At 45.2% G+C, this 16,803-nt stretch overlaps 2 protein-coding genes across 3 annotated transcripts; one reads left to right on the forward strand and one right to left on the reverse strand.

The window, feature by feature from the left end:
* The first annotated feature begins 579 nt into the window (after positions 1-579).
* LOC127305450 (uncharacterized) lies at positions 580-15,792 on the forward strand. 2 transcript variants are annotated; one of them, XM_071821254.1, is made up of 5 exons: positions 580-938; positions 4,016-4,073; positions 4,175-4,287; positions 4,637-4,716; positions 15,267-15,792. In XM_071821254.1, exons 3-5 carry the CDS (start codon positions 4,209-4,211, stop codon positions 15,438-15,440), a joined length of 333 nt encoding a protein of 110 aa, XP_071677355.1. In that variant the 5' UTR covers positions 580-938; positions 4,016-4,073; positions 4,175-4,208; the 3' UTR covers positions 15,441-15,792. The 2 variants fall into 2 exon arrangements, with proteins under 2 accessions (XP_071677355.1, XP_051191826.1); XM_051335866.2 differs by lacking the exon at positions 580-938 and having other exon boundaries at positions 3,596-4,073.
* LOC127305449 (wall-associated receptor kinase 1-like) lies at positions 10,420-13,183 on the reverse strand. The gene is made up of 3 exons (XM_051335865.2): positions 12,213-13,183; positions 11,927-12,094; positions 10,420-11,784 (listed from the first exon to the last, which is right to left on the reverse strand). The coding sequence occupies exons 1-3, from the start codon at positions 13,135-13,137 to the stop codon at positions 10,568-10,570; spliced, it is 2,310 nt and encodes a 769-aa protein (XP_051191825.1). The 5' UTR covers positions 13,138-13,183; the 3' UTR covers positions 10,420-10,567.
* Positions 15,793-16,803: the final 1,011 nt, after the last annotated feature.

A 16,803-nucleotide genomic window follows, 5' to 3' on the forward strand; every position in this document is an offset into this window, starting at 1 on the left:
AGACAAGCAGTTCATTGCAACTGTGTGAACAGCACAAACCCTAGCAATATCATGGTAGCTCAGCACATTTGGGACAAATAAGCAATAAGAAATGTCAAAACCTAGCAAGATCACGATAGCTTAGCACAATCCGGAGTAACCCCTGCTACAAGACCAAACCCTAGCCAAGATCTGAGAACTCTCCATCTAGATCTAAACATAACCACGGTACCGGAATAAGGGATTCCTTACAGTCATCGTCGGAGGTGAAGATGTGCTGCACCAGGACGTAGATGAAGCCGCCAAGATGCAGTCGCCACCGCCACCGCTGCCATTGTCACCGACCGGAGATACGTGCGTCTCTTAGCTGCATGCCGACGGGAGGACGAGCTCAAAATTTGGGGGGAGAGTGAAGGAGGGGTAGAAATAGCCGATGGGGCGGGGCGGGGAGGTGACGAAATCCGTCCCACCCCCTTTTCGCTTTTCGTCGTTGCGCGCCGCAGCTCCCGCCATCTCCATCCTCGTTTCCACACGTGCACCGAAGATTCGCTTTTGCATCAGCCATGTTGGAGATTTGCCTGCACCGTTGGGAACTACGAACTAGGAACAACCCGAGACTGCGTTGAGAACCGATTCGTGCAACAACGCGATTCGGTCCACGCAACCGAATTGTTGGGCCCGATGTGAACCAAGGAACGGCGAGCCTACCAAACCCGCCCTCACTGAACCTGCATCCAGGGTTTCCCGTCTCAGCGTTCAGATGGAGGGATTTTTCCCCATGCGCTTGACAGGTCACCGCGCCTCTTCCCTCGCGCTTGCACAGGTTCGCGTCGCTGTCCGCCACGATGTGCTCGATCAGGGAGGCCGTGGTCTGCGACGAGGTCTTCGTCTCGGCCACGAGTGCAGCGCCGATATCTCTAGGGGCTGTCGGCGCGCCCTCGCCGAACGTCGCCCTCGAGGTAATCGACCAGATCTCCCCCATCTTTCACCATCCTATACTGGACACACGGTATAATATGCTGCTACAGAAATATGGGATGGACTTGTACTCTCAAGTCTGAACCCGGATGCGTGCATATTGTCGCTGGTGCTCTTGGTCCTGCCCGAGCGCATCACGAGTTCACGACATCACTCATGGATTCCTCCAATCTGCTACTAGTTTCTAAGAGCGGTATATACGCGACCAACTGGATTTATACGGATTTAATGCACGTAATGGTTAGGTTCTGCAGTGCAACCTGAAGAACAACGACGAGAGACAGCAGAGTTTCAGAGTTAGAACCAAAGTGAACACCGTGATTTCTGTGCTGCGTACAATCGCTACAGCTTTTCGCTTTCTTCCTTTATTAATAGTCGGTTTGCAAAACTAACAAACTCTAACTAAACTTCAGGACACGATCAATAGGATCATGGCATAGATCTACTTGGAACCAGTAAAACGACCTTGTCGCGAGCAGTATCATGCCGCGGTTTATATTATCTAATTTAGCCTATTGATAAAAACGACTAAAAGGCAGCAGCAGAAATAACTGACGAACCTGAACTTTCGTCCAGTAGCTTCGCCCTCGACGAGGCAAGTGGGAGAATCTAGTTTTACAGATGCAATTGGTCGAGTCGTTTCTGTAGTTCCAGTTGTCATGTGTGTGCAGCTGTTTGAGTTACGAGTACGGCGGTTGCTCCGCTGTTGATCTTTTATGCTGCCTAATATGTGAGTTGTTGTTGTAAACATTAGACTCCGAATGTTAAGCTCGCAGGTATATCATGTCTTCTTTATATACTAGCACAAATACCCGTGCGTTGCTACGGGTTCTCCAATCTTACTTGTGACAACACTTTTTACTTCAAATTAATCCCATTTAGCGCTAAACATCTCTTTCACTGTCCAAGCTTTTGAACAAAAACTTCGGCATTACCCCAAATTTTAGTCCCAATTAACCGAACCACTTTTTACTCTTTAAATGTCAACTTTGGGAGGTAATAATAATTCATATAAAAGATAAAAAAGTTCATAAATAGAACTATTAATTTTTTTAATCTATTATTACTCACGATCTTTTAATTTCCTTTTTCTAAATCTTCCAAACTCTGTATTTCAAAATATACTTCTATTTAATTTAATCTATCTTGTATCTCTTTTTTCTCACATTGTATAGCCCACTAACGTATGATTCATTTTTATAAGCAGCCAGTGTTAACAACAAAGAAACAGCTAGCTATCCTTTTACCAGGTAGCAGCTATAGAAATTAGCAGCAATTTCGGCGAGCAGCGACAGAGGTACACACATATTGCAATCAGCAGGCAGACACACATGCACGCAGCTTGCAATCAGCTTCAGCAAAACAATCAGGGCACCAGAATAAATCTAGACCAAGAAGACGACGCAACACACATGGGCTCTGGACTACCATACGGGATCGACCTACTCCGGCACTCCCGCGCCGCCTTATTCACCTCCATCACTGCCGCCTGCTGATGCACATATGAGTCTGGCTGCTAATTCAGTCACCAGCGCACTGCAACGTCGACTTGTTGGTCAGAGGAATTTCGCGGTGCACGCTGCGCGGGATCCACATCCTGGCATGTCCCTCCAGCAGCGGCCCTTCTTCCTGGGGATCCCTTGGTTTCGGGGCACTGGGACGCTCGCCCTGCTCGCCCCCATCCAGGTCAGGGTTGGGCAGCCCGCCTACATGGAGCTGGCTCGACGGGACAGAGTAAATCGTGCGAAGAGCGCTGCCGTCTTTGCCAGACTATCAAAGATTGGATGCTGGATCCCGGCCTGGTTTGGTGACGCGCTCGCCGGATGCGCAGCAGCGTCCTCGCCCTGCGAAGGAGATGTGAAGTCTATCCGCCCCCCCCCCCCCCCCCCCCCCCCGGCCTACCCTGTTCTGAGCCCCGACGGCTCCCAATCGAGCTGGACTCCTCCGCCAGCCTGTGTTTCCTATCATCAAGAGGAAAGGCAGGGAATTTTTCAATCGATTTCGTGGGGAGGCGCGGAGCGTGACGGATTATGGGTGAGTACGGGAGCGGGGGCAGAGACGATTGCACGCGACGGCACTGTCGGGCGGCGGCTACCCTAAGATTGAAGCGCGCGGGAGAGGTGGATTGGATGTGCGAAGGAGACGGCAGGGGAGAGGGGAGGTCCTAGAGGGTTTCCGTGGGGAGGAGGGATATGACTGAAACTGAACCGGTATAATGACATTGTGCAGTATTATGTGGATTGGTGGGAGGGTAAAACGATCTAAAAAAAAGCGTTGACGAAACTTTTTGGCAGAAACCTTAGCTCCTTTATTATTAGGTAGGTATAGATAGATATATATCTAACATTCCAGTATATGTCGTGTGATATCTACTACTTTGAAGGTGATCATAAGTGCGTAGATAGTTACTGTAACATCTTGATATATTTTTCGCATAACTGGATGGAAATTTTGAATTAGAAAAATGCATGAAGACATGTTGATTTCCCTTTAATTTTATCTACTTGAAGTTTTTCAGATAGGAATTATGGGGGTGCTCTACATCGTTGCACGCTGTTTATAAGTCCTTTTTTTTTTTTTTTGCTTTCAACAATAGTTGTATGTCAATGGTCAAACTTTCCTCATAAGTAACACTAACTGTAGGACACTTAGAACTAGCCTTTTCTGCATTGGTCTCACATATGCACTACAGTTTCGTGTAAAATAAGCAAGTGTTATGATAGTTACAAAGAAGTTCTGCTGCACTGAGTACTGAAACTACACCAAGTACTGGAACTTCAATAAACTAATCTTTCATGTGAATATATTATCATGATTTACCACAATTTAGGTGTAACTGACAATCCTATAAACCTTGTCAACATGATGCACTAGCACTAGTGTTACTAGTTCCTTTCCTCTTCATGTTGTATTGCTCCTGCAATGTTATAGTCACTTGGGACTTACTGTTCATTATTTGCTGTTACTTTCTCATCAACCCTGCTTTGTCATTGGCTCGTATGGAATTTTTTTTAGTCACGCATTTTTTATTTTGTTTTTTTGGATGGTGTTGCTCCAGTCAATCAGGCTGGCATTGACCACTACAACAAACTGATCGATGCACTGCTAAGCTAGAGGTGAATAGAGTTGCAGCACACTACCTGTAATTGTAGTTCTTATTAATTTGCGATGGATAAGCTTTGTGTACCCGTAGAACTCAACTTTTTTGGGGTTGCAGATTGCAGTTGAACCCGGAGAATACGGTGGGCGTCATGATGATGGCCAGCACGGACGTGCATGTGCTCGTTACGCCCGCCAGCGACCTTGCGATGATCCTTGCCAGTATGCACGGTAAGCTCCCCATCAAGACTTCAATCCCCGAATTCTGCCTTCACTAGAGTGGCTTATACATCGAACCAGTGCTTAACTTATATACCTAGTAGTTTAAGGAGTCAGTGTTTAAGGTCTTGCTACTTCAAAGATTTAAGCTGACAGTGAGAATAAAAATAGGCTTCCAAAGTGAATACTGGATATGTCATGCATGCTAGTACTGCTATGTTACTTTTCTAGAAGGTGCATGTCCTTAATTTCTTCGAAACTAAGATATGATGTATTTAACAGAATTTATTGAACGCCTTTCTTTTAAAATGATATGATGTATGAGTTTTGACCAGTCACCTGTATACATTTTTTTGGGTAGGCATGCAGGTTGTTAGTGAAGATGGATACAGAGTGAAGTGTGAACAGCCATTTAAAGAACCAGATTTAGAAGAACTCCAGGTAATTTTGAGTAAAATCATTAGTTGTTTGACCTATTTCATCATTCTTCCGACGTGCTACAGTAGTAGGGCAAGTGGGCATTATTGTCCTGTTTATGCAGTTTAATAACGATAACATGTAGTGCAACTTTCATTTCCATTTCTCAAATTGGTTGTATTATTTTAGTGCCTGGAACACTCGAATTGGCAGTACGTTATTTTTTCACTGTCAGGCAAATAAGTGCGACACACCTGAATAACTCAGTGTCTTAACCCAGCCTTACACTTCCGTTAAAAAAATGTTGCACGAGAGCCTTAAAACCGTTTAATCGTATGTGTCACGTCTTTGCTATTTTGGCTGTTGCAAACATCTCAAAGCGCTATTGTTCTGAACGACATCACTTTCCTTCCAACACTATACAAAAACGTCGCATAAGAGCTATTGCCCCGGAAAACTCAGGCATATGATCTATTAAGGAAAGCACAATTTAACGAAGTCCATGATCGTAGAGTTGAAGATCCCTTGCCCCTAAATAGTTCTTCAACTCATAGAAACTTAAGCCTTGCGACCTTGCCTCCAATTTCATAACCCACTTTGCTAATAAAGCAATTTTACCGTGTGGCAAACTTGCTATACAAAATGGCCAAACCACTAACACACATAAGCGGCATATTGAATTTCCTCTTCTTTCATTTTCGACCATGAATTTCCCCTTTTCAATAACGCCTTAAAAAGAACTTTATACGTCATCATGTTTTTCCAAACGATCCTAGGATCGGATTTCATTATCATCAGATAACGAAACAAACGAGTATCACATGCCCATCAGGCACGTTCCAACACAAACACCACAACGCAAAGGAAATAAAGGCTGCCTGGGGCAAGCCAACAACTCAACACATCTAACAGTTTTTTCTCCCAACACAGAGAGATACCACATCGAAAACAACACCAAACTAAGGTTATCGCAGCTACCACCAGCCAAAAGCAGAAACCTACAGCAGTTCTTCACCAAGATGTAACGCATCAGGAGATGTCAACACGATCGTCCTCCTCCATATCATCCTCATCAACGTCAGCGTTCCCTGCTCCCCTGATCATCAGTGGCCTCTGCGCGGGGGGAGGCCTGTTCTGAGCCCCAGCCTCGGCATTTTGAGTATTAGCCAGCTTCAGAAGTCCATCAGCTCCCAATCGCAGGTCTTCAGCGTCCTTCTCACCGTGTAAACCTGCCCAGTATTTCATGAAGACAGTAGAGTAACTAATCAGTTCAACCGGATCCTTGATCAATTTATGATCAAAACAAGCTCTATTCCTCAGTTTCCATATTGCCTAGCAAATCGCAGCCAACCCCGCAATTTGCGTGTTTCTGCTTGCAGGGATAAAACGTGGAATCCACCAGAAGAACTGAGTAAAGGAACCAGGTCTGGTTCTTGCTCCAATCAGCTTCCCAACCGCACTCCAAACGAACTTTGCAGCTGGGCAGGAGAAGAAAATGTGGGAAATACTCTCAGGACAACTGCAGAATTGACAGGAAGCATTCCCATGCCAGTTCCTCTTTAACAGGTTGTCTTTTGTAGCAATAGCATTGTGCCATATCATCCACAGCCAGATTTTAATTTTCAAAGGAATTTTACTTTTCCATAAGTGCTTGAAGGTTCTGTCCATCCCATTACTACACAGGTGATTATATACTGATTTAACAGTAAATTTACCACTCTTTGTCCATTTCCAGTGAGGTCTATCCTGTCTGTCAGTTAACACTGTCTGTGACATGATCTGATGTAGGCCATGGATCTGCAGAGCAATATCAGGTGTCATCCATCTCCTGAATGTAAAATTCCAGTTCATATTGGCAGCCTCAGCAACAGATACATCTTGCTCAATACATATATCAAAAATTTCAGGGAATCTGTCTTTTAAAGGATTCTGCTCACACCAAGCATCACACCAGAAACTAGTATTCTTACCATTCCCCACTTTCATCCTTCTCCCTTTCAGATAAATCTGTTTCACCTGTAACATATCAGACCAGAGAGGGGAGTCTCCAGGTTTTTTCTTTGCAAGATATACACCACCCTGTTGGAGATATTTGTTCCTCATCAGATCTTGCCAAGGTCCAGATTCATTCTCAATCTTCCACCACCATTTACACATCAAGCTGATATTAAACAAATGAAGATTTTTTATGCCCAAACCTCCTTTCTTCTTTGGTTTGCAAATCCAATTCCATTTGACAAAGTGGTATTTCCTTTTATCAGCACTCCCAGCCCAGAAAAAAGATCTGATGGGCCTGTCAATTTGTTCAATAGTTGACTTATGGAGCAACCTCATGGACATCTGATAGACAGCAACACTGGAAAGGCAGGCATCAATTTTGACCACTCTTCCTCCAATGGACATGGCATTCCCTACCCACCCACTCATCTTCTTTTTTGTTTTTTCCCCCAGAAATTTCATCTCTGCAACAGTTGGTCTTCTTGCACAAACAGGAGTGCCAAGGTATTTAATTGGCCAAGTCCCCTGTTGACAATTAAAAAGGGCAGCAAAGAACTGTGATTTCCCCTCATCCTCAAGGATCATCATAACCTCACTTTTCTCAAAATTGATTTTAAGCCCAGACATTGTTTCAAAAATATACAGAATGAGTTTCAAATTCACAGCTTGCTCAGCATCATCCTGAATGAGCAGAATAGTGTCATCAGCATACTGCAACAGAGAAATGCCTTTTTCTACTAGATTGTCAGCAAGCCCTTTGATTAGTCCATTCTGTTGAGCCAGGGATATCATCTTGGATAAGCTGTTGGCTGCCATGTTGAACAGAAAAGGGGCAAAAGGATCCCCCTGTCTAACTCCCTTACAACTAGCAAAATAGGGACCAACATTGTCATTTACTTTCACACTTAAAGTGCCATTTGTCACACACTTTTTGATCCACTCAAGCCAGCTGTTACTGAAGCCCTTCTGATGACAGCAATCAAACAGGAAACTCCAGTTTACTTTATCATATGCCTTCTCAAAATCAATTTTCAGCACCACCCCCTGTTGCTTTCTAAATTTGCTTTCTCTCAGTACTTCTTGGAGAAGCATAACCCCATCTGTGATATATCTCCCTTTGATGAAAGCAGTTTGGTGATTGGACAGCAGTTTCTCCATCACTGGGGTAACTCTGACAGTAAGAGTTTTGGTGATAATTTTGAACAAAACTTGCAATAAGCAAATAGGTCTGAATTTTTGGATCCTATCAGCATCATCACCTTTAGGAATTAAAGTAATAACACCATAGTTAATACTGGCAAGGTCAATTTTATGTGCATGTAGGTCATGAAACACTGCCATAATATCTTCCTTGATAATATCCCAGCAAGCTTGATAAAATTCAATGGGGAAACCATCAGGGCCTGCTGCCTTATTCTTCTCCATCAGATCTACTACATCTTTGACTTCTTGTTCAGTAAATCTTCTGGACAGAATCTCCCTATCTCTGTCATCAAGTTTTTCTGCATTTTCCCATATCTCAGCATTCAGTCTGACCCCTCTATCTTCTGCAGGTCCAAACAGATTTTTATAGAACTGAGTGGCATGATTCAACAACTCTTTATCCCCTTGAATAACAGATTCTCCATTTTTCAAAGAAAAAATCTTAGACTTTCTCTTACAACCATTGGCCAATCTGTGAAAGAAAGCAGTATTACTGTCTCCTTTCAAAAGCCAATTATCTCTTGCCCTTTGTCTCCAGAAACATTCCTCCTTATCTAACATGTCAAGCATTTCTTGCTGGAGAGCAGCTTTCTGCTGGATATCAGTATCAGACAATGAAGATATTTCTTCTTTCATTTCCAGCTCAGCAAGCAGGAGGGAAATATCACATTTTCTTTTTTTATCTCTCCCTCTTAAATTGTATCCCCACCGCTTCAAACTATTCTTTACAGCTTTGAGCTTTGTCTGTACTCTGTCCAGGCTGTTTTTGGCTCTGACATTTTGTTGCCAAATTCTGTCAACTCTGCTCAGAAAATCTTCTTCTCTGATCCAATTTTTTTCAAATCTGAATTGATACTTTTTCTTTGGTTTGTCCTCCATGGTATCAAGGATAAGGGGATTGTGATCAGAAACATCTCTATTTATCTTGTGAACTGTTGCCAAAGGGAAAAGATCTTCCCATTCACTATTCATCAAAAATCTATCCAATTTTTCAAGAGTGGGGTCAGCCTGATTATTTGACCAAGTATACTGACCACCAGATAAATGGATTTCTCTCAAGGCATAAGTGTTAATGATGTTGTTGAACATATCTGTCCATCTATTGGCTCTCATGAATTTGTTCTTCTCAGAAGAAAATCTAATAATATTAAAATCTCCACCAATGAGAGTAGGATGCCTTTGATCACTGCACACTCTGCCAAGTTCAATCAAGAAATCTTCCTTATCATTCATCTGAGCAGCACCATAGACAATAACCAAACACCAAGTCACATTGAGCTTAAGATCCATCAAAGTAACTTTGATGAAAAATCTGCCAACCTCAGTATCAGTGATGTTGAATCTGGACAGCCTAAAACCACCCAGAATTCCACCACTTCTACCAACAGAACCAATCCACTTCCAAGCAAACAGATTCTGAGGGTGTATAGCCCTGAAAAAAGCAGGAGAATACTCCTTCTTGATTGTTTCCTGTAACCCAATGAAGTCCACTTCTTGCTCTCTGATAAAATCCACCAAAAAACAACTCATACCTTTTTTTCCCACACCCCTGCAGTTAAGAGTTGCACCTATCATAGATATCTTGGGTTTTTTTTCCTGCATCTGGTTCCAGTGACAATGCCACTCAAAGGGTGAGCATTGTTCACTTTCCCCAAGGCAGCACTTGATTTTGACTGTGCTCCTTCAGAGGAATCACCTGATTTTGCTGGTGATCCTCTTCTTTTCCCAGAATTAATCAGACTTCTTCTTTTCTTTCTTTTTTACCTGGACAAAACAGGTGTAAAACCCTCTTCATCTTCACTTCCTTGCTCTCTGTCAAATTCCAGAAGCATAACTTTTTCTACATCTGACTCAATCTCTGATTCAATGTCAGTGTGTGCCACAGCAATAGCATGTCTGGCCTGTTCTAGATCTTTCAAATAATTGATATTATCCAAATTAAAAGTTTTAGGATCAACCCCTATTTCTAAGGCCCTTGCATGTATAGCATCATCATCAAGTAAAGCAAAGGAATTATGAGAGGTTAAGTTTGTACCTGACACATCTCTTGTAGCAGCAATTTTGATAGCTTTCTCTGCAATCTTGATGGAATGTGAATCTTGTGAGATAATCCTGGAGCTCATGCGGCTAGGTTGAGGACCACCACCTGCTTGATGTAGAGAAATATTGACACCAGTGTCAGTGTTAGATTCCACAACAGTGGGATTGTCCACTTGGGACAGAGGATCTTCCTGTGTGCCATCAACATCCACTTGTAAATCATTGACAGGACTATCAACAGCCATTCTGTATTGAAGAGTAGGTGCAGCTAGTGCCATAACTCCCTGACCAGGATTTATATATCTCATAGACGTTGCAGCACTATCAGATTCAGTGGAATCATAGTCAACCTGTTCCTCAGATGCTTCTTCTTCATTAACTGCTTCCAGGATGGGCCCCAGCTCTTTTCTATACTGCTTCTGAATGGTGAAGGCCTTGTCACTGCCAGACTTTATCAAAGTATGTAGGAATTGTGCATAAGAAGAAGAGGGGGCAGATGCACTAGAGGATGCTTGCCCAGGTGATAGAACTGATGGAGCAAAGGCTTTAGTTACAGATTTATGCACCTCAGACAACACAACATTGGTACCACTTTTACGTCATCATGTTGTGGTGCAATATATCACTAATCACCCTACAAACTAAACGTGTATGTACTGCCCTCCTCCAGATCAAGCACATCATGCGGCCTAAACTTGTAGTCGACATCACGTTGTTGCTTCCCGCCAAGCAAGCTCCACTCCTGATCTTCCTCCTCCCCCAAATCACCACCTCCAGCCTGACCCCGTGGGTGCCGCTGGTATCTCCTCAGAGCCTCCAGCCTCTCAGCAACCTCCTTCATCCCCGGCCGCTCCTCGCCGTTCATGCTGACACACCTCACCACAAGGTGTGTGACCTCTTCCAATGCCTCAGGTCCCATATCCTTCCTCACCTTGTCATCCATAAGCTTGTCATGCTGGCCAGCCTTCACGGCCATCACAAAGCGTGACACAAGGCTCCTATCCTGCTCCGGACCCTCGAAGGAGAGAACCTTCTTCCTAGTCAACAGCTCCAACAGCACGACTCCAAAGCTGTACACGTCGCTCTTGTCGGTCAGCTGACAAGTCATGAGGTATTCAGGGTCTAGGTACCCGCAGGTGCCCTGCACTAGCGTGGCGATCTCGGCCTCATCGTTTGGAGCCAGCTTCGACGCCCCAAAGTCCGTTACTTTTGCGGTGAGGCTTCGATCGAGCAGGATGTTAGCCGTCTTGACGTCACCGTGGAGGATCGGTGGCGAGGCAGATGAGTGCATGTAGGACAGAGCCTCCGCGGACTCTGCCGCGATGCGAAGACGGGTATCCAAGGCCGTGTCAGCATTAAGGCCCTTGCCTCCATGGATGTACTGGTAGAGGGTGCCGTTTGAGACGTACTCGTACACCAACATTGGCACCTCCACCTCCAGGCAGCAGCCGAGCAGCTTGACGACGTTCCGGTGGTTGATCTGGGAGAGGATGAGCATCTCCCTGGCGAACTCCTTGGTCTCGGCCTCCTCCATCATCTTGGACTTCTTGATGGCCACCACCGAACTGTCCGCGAGGACACCTCTGTAGACGATGCCGTGGCCACCGCGGCCAAGGATCTGGTCGGCGGCGAAGTTGTTGGTGGCCTTCTTGAGCTCTTCGGCGGAGAATATCTTGAACCCGCCGGTGGCATCTCCGGCAGCTCTACTGTAGGACCGCATCTGCTGCTGCAGGATGACGCCTCCATTGTGCTCGAAGAACCTCTGCTTTGTTCTGATGAGCTTACTCTTCTGCAGCCACAGGCTGAGACAGCAGAGCATGGATCCTAACAAGATTAGTCCCACGCCGCTTCCTGAAATTGCATACAGCTTAGTTTTTTTTTCCGATAAATGCATAAAGCTTAGTTAGATTCATGAGAAGAAATTGCAGAAACGAAGTGGGCAGCCAGTTTAATGAGACTATGTGGATGTAAATGGACTATTATTTATGTATACCTGTAAGGGCTTTCAGAGCTACGGTGAACTTGTCCTTCGGCCGGCAGCCATTCTTGGTGGTAGGGTCTCCGCTAGTGCCCGGAGGGCATATGCATACATGTCTCCCCGGCATGTTCATGCAGAGTCCGTAGCACGGGTGTTCGTCCTTGAGTTGGCATTCATCGATGTCTTCAGTTTGCAAAGCAATTTCAACATTGATCATCAGACCTCGATCGCCATTGGTATATTTCACCAATGTAGTACTAACAGAGCACTGCAATTCAGTATTGGGTCACGACGTTAGTACCTGTGCATCCCCCGTCGAGGTAGGGGTTGCCTTCGTAGCCTTTGGAGCAGTTGCACCGGTACCCAGCGCCGTTGGTGGAGTCGATGCACTCGCTGTCTGCGCTCCGGCACGCGAAGTCCGTCGCGTTTCGCCTCGCGGCGGCGCAGCTGCCCACGTTCCGGACGGCCCAGTCGAGCACGACGGGCACCTCAAAGTCATCGGTGCGGTTGAGGAAGACGCTGTCGCTGTAGCTGAACCACTCCGACTCGACGAGGAACACGTAGTGGCAGGTCGTGGCGTTGGTGCCGAATGTGGAGTCATTGTGCGGGAACTCTCGCTGGTGCGGCTCGTAGAAGCTGATGCCGGAGGGGATCGAGCTCTGGCAGCACCCGACGCCGGTGCACGGGCCCGGCATGGCGTATTGCGACGGCCGGCACACGGACATGCAGCCGCTGACGTAGTAGCCGACGGCGTCCACGAAGAAGCCGAGGTTGGGGCAGCCGAGCGCGACGAGGCGATTCTTGGTGGAGGAGAAGATGTAGGCGCTGCTTTCGAGGGACATGTAGGAGGTGTTGTTGTTCCGCTCCACGAAGTCGCCCGAGGAGTTGAAGCACTCGCGCGTCGCGTTCAGGTAGGCCCGGGTCTCGCCGGACGCCAGGGACAGCGCGGCGAGGCGGTGGTTGTAGCCGAAGATGGTGAGGCGAGGAGGGGAAGGGCCGGATTCGTCGCACTCGAGCTGGAAGCCCTGCAGGCCGTCGTCGCGGTAGCAGCCGGCACCGATGCCGAAGGGGTAGGGGACGGTGATGTTGCCGCACCGGTCACGGCACCCTGGCCGCGCCAATGCCGGTTGCTGCTGAGCCGACGCGATTGCCACCAGCGAATGCAGCACGATCAGAAGCAGGACGGTGTTGATTGCCATTCTTGACATGTTCTGCTCCGGTTGCATTCTCTGCTTCGATATATACACACGGAGCGGTTTCGGTTGATGGTAGATGAATGTTGTGGACGCGACCAAGTATTATCTGAAGAAGCATGGAAGGAAGCATATGCATGAACCGGGAGAAACGCAGCAACCATCGTTGAGAAAGCAGGTTTGACCTGCCTGGTCATCCATGGCGGCCTAATGCGCCAAGTAGCCAGGTGGATCAATATAGAACTGCTTGTTGGCCAATTAGCCATGTGACCATGCCACTGATTTGCTTCTAAAATCTGTAACTAATTCATAGTACACGCCAAGTAGGAGTACTATACTGGTTTAACAGCTTGTGTAACTCTTATTGCTTCTCAGAATTGAATGACGTGAAGGGCCCATTTCCTTTCAAGAAACTGGATTTTTTTTTGAGAAATTGGAATCATGGCTTTGTGAGATTTTTTTTAGATCGACAGTACTTACATGAGGATTAGCCCAAGTTAAATTCAGCACGTTCAGTTAAGAATTCACCATGTGCGTGCAGTAGACGACGACACATCCAGCACGAGGAATGTCTAGGATAACTTCGAGATCGACAATTGGTGCGGCTACTGATGGACTCGTGCGGTCGTGCGAGACCAAGTCCAGGCCGGTGGACGCGCTGCCTATGGTCTGTGTGTGCGTGCAGCTTCCGGTCAGCGTCAGACAGAGTCGTCTTCTTTCGGAACCGCTCCCAAAAATAGTCGTCTTCTTTCCGACCAAGCCACCGGTACGTGCCTCCTCCGTCGGACGCTCCGGCGACCGGACTGGGGTGAGTCTGAGGCCTTACAAAACACTGCTGGCTAGATTGGGCTCACTGCCCATGCCCTCACGGAGCGAAGCAGCCCGAACACTGCTGGCTGCTCGTCTCGATACGGAAGAGCGAGAATCGCTCGGAGCGGAGCGGGAGGCCGAACAGGCCCTGAGTAGGATCGGGAGTCCATCACCGTGTTGTACTGCCTAGGGGCAGGTCTCCTGGCATACGAGCATACTGCTCCCTTCGATCCTAAATATAAACCATATAGTTTTTAGCACGGAAATTAAGAAACACACTTTTGAAAAAAATTACACCTTGTTTGGTTAGGATTAACCCTAAGTAATTAATGTGAGCTAATAGAGGACTTTGCATAAGCTAAGAAAACGTAATCGAATCATTAAAAATATTTTCCATACAAGTGGAGCAACGTAGTAAACCTTATATTATAGAATTTTTCTCAAAACACTATATGGTTTATATTTAGGACCAGAGGGAGTATTATTTAGGGGGACGCTAGCCGTCTGTCGGCGGATTGGAGCCAAAAAAAAATCGGTCATCCTCCCTGTACAATCGTGATCAAACGTCCAAAATCGCGTGATTTTCCCCGTAATTTTTGGAAACTCAACCCGCACTCCTAATCTCTCCCAATAAAACAAACTGGTATATTTCTTTGGGCTGGATCTTCCCCATATTTACAACAAAAATGTCACTCTATGATAGACTCGAGTAGCAACTTTGTACTTTTATGTCAACTAGTACAGATGCACGTGCGTTGCCACAGGTACTCAAATTTTATTTCTCAATGCATATATAATACATAACTCAATATAAAAATTTAAAATAAACAGGAATATATCATAACGTACCCCAACATAATAATCCGGACGTATTAGAAGACAACATTGTTTTGCATTTGCGTGGTTTCAAGTTCTAGGTCTTCTTGTTACTCTTCAACGGTAAGTGACACACCTGTGTTCTGGGCCGTCATAACAATCAACTCAACAACCTTTCATTCTGGATGTATATTGTATCACAAAACATGGGTGCTGCAAACAGGAATAACCGAAGAAATACTTCTTTTATGATTAGTTTAACAAAACTTTGATATTCATAAAATATTCGGAGACAACCCTAAATCGTAGTCTTCTGTGTCAAACATGCAAAGGGGAATTAGCAAATCTTCAATAATGGCTAGGGTAAAAAAACTGCATCGGCAGGACAGTGGCGTGGATGCTAAAAAAAATTAGACGGTGATGTATCCTCATAAGAGCTGGAGAGTATTTATTACGAGTATGAGAGCAAGAATTAAATTTTCCTTTCTTGCATGAGTTTGACTGATGTTACACTTTTTTATGGAAACCTTTTGCAGAAAAAGAATGTGAACGATGTAAAGCTCCTCACTCTCTCGAGCTCACCCATTTTATCGAGCTCCACCACACTCACGAGAAGACCGAGCAGAGACCAATCCCTCCCCATCCTCTCCATCATAGATGCGAGGACCGCCACATTTCCACGTTCAACGGCCTTCGAAGACCACACCTAGTAGGCTCATCATCAGACACCGGCGCCGCACCATCGTCGCCGTGGCCGTCCTATGTTCGAGACCATGGATCTGGTTGTTAGTGGTCAATCCCGCCTCTCTATCCACATCTTGGTGGTGGCCATCGGGGAACTCCGATTCTGACCCCGCAATTCGGCTTCGACGTCCTTACCTTCATGATTTCACTTGCATAAAAGTGTGCCTCGAATTAACATTACTTTGTTATATAGGCATAGAAGCAATCTAAACTAATAAGGTAACCAAGTCCCTTGATTGGAGGCTCCACAAAAAAATACTGAAATTCTCAGAACATAAGTATCCAAATTCTATTTGAAGTGAAGTATATTTAGAAAGTGATTTGTCCAATATTTAAATAGTTTCCTTGTACATAATTAAATTCAGAAAGCAAAAAAGTTTGAATAACCATAATACGCTGCATTTTGATGTCCCCGGTCTCAACCTCTTTATTAATAACTTTGATGGCTTCTCAATGGAATAAGCATAACACACATGACAGAAGCTCCATGATCTTTAGTGAAACAACCAATCGACACGCTGAAATTTCCTTACGTTGCCAGCCTCTATCAGAGGAAGGATCGTCTTCTTCAGCCTGGTTCATCCGTCTTGTCTTTCTACAGTTTAAAGAAGCAAGGATAATCATTATCCAAAGAAGCAGCACACAAGAAAAGCATCATTGTCATGCACTCATGCTACAGCCATATGAAGGAATCCATATAAACAAGGAAAATATCAGAGCTGATTCAAATCAAAGAAGTATGGCTCATATATACTCTCTGTTTCCAACTGTAAAAATGTGGCACAAAAACACCATCAAATATATCTTTTCCCGAAAGGCAAACAACCCCACAAATAGTGAAGGAAAAATGACTTATCTTCCTGCACAAGAAAAGGCATGTCTAATTTAAGAATATAAAAAGGTAAATAATTTCAGAGGTTCCATCAAACTGCCAAGCAATTTTCGCATCTTCAGAAAAGTAACACTTCGCATCTCAAAATTGTTTTCGGGAGATAAATTTAGTCACACGAACAGTCATAAGAACCTGATCTTTTTATGGGTTATGCCGAGAACAACATTAACCTAGGGTGCTCATGATCTTCCCTATGAAAAAAAATATATATATTGAGCGTGGGTTTTATCATATATGCATTTGGCATGACTATAGCTGGCTACTTGCTGCTCTTATTATTAAATCGGGAATGGGCAACCCGTGGGTGAGCGGGGGAAGGGAATCCTATACCAACTGGGTCGTACCGTTCCGATCGCTGGACCAAGTCTCGTATGACACGTAGCAGAACGAATCTCAAAGCTTCTCGCCACTTATTCCCCACTTCTACTACTCAAATT

Source organism: Lolium perenne, chromosome 6 (assembly GCF_019359855.2).
Source record: "Lolium perenne isolate Kyuss_39 chromosome 6, Kyuss_2.0, whole genome shotgun sequence".
In the NCBI taxonomy this organism is placed as follows: Eukaryota; Viridiplantae; Streptophyta; class Magnoliopsida; order Poales; family Poaceae; genus Lolium; species Lolium perenne.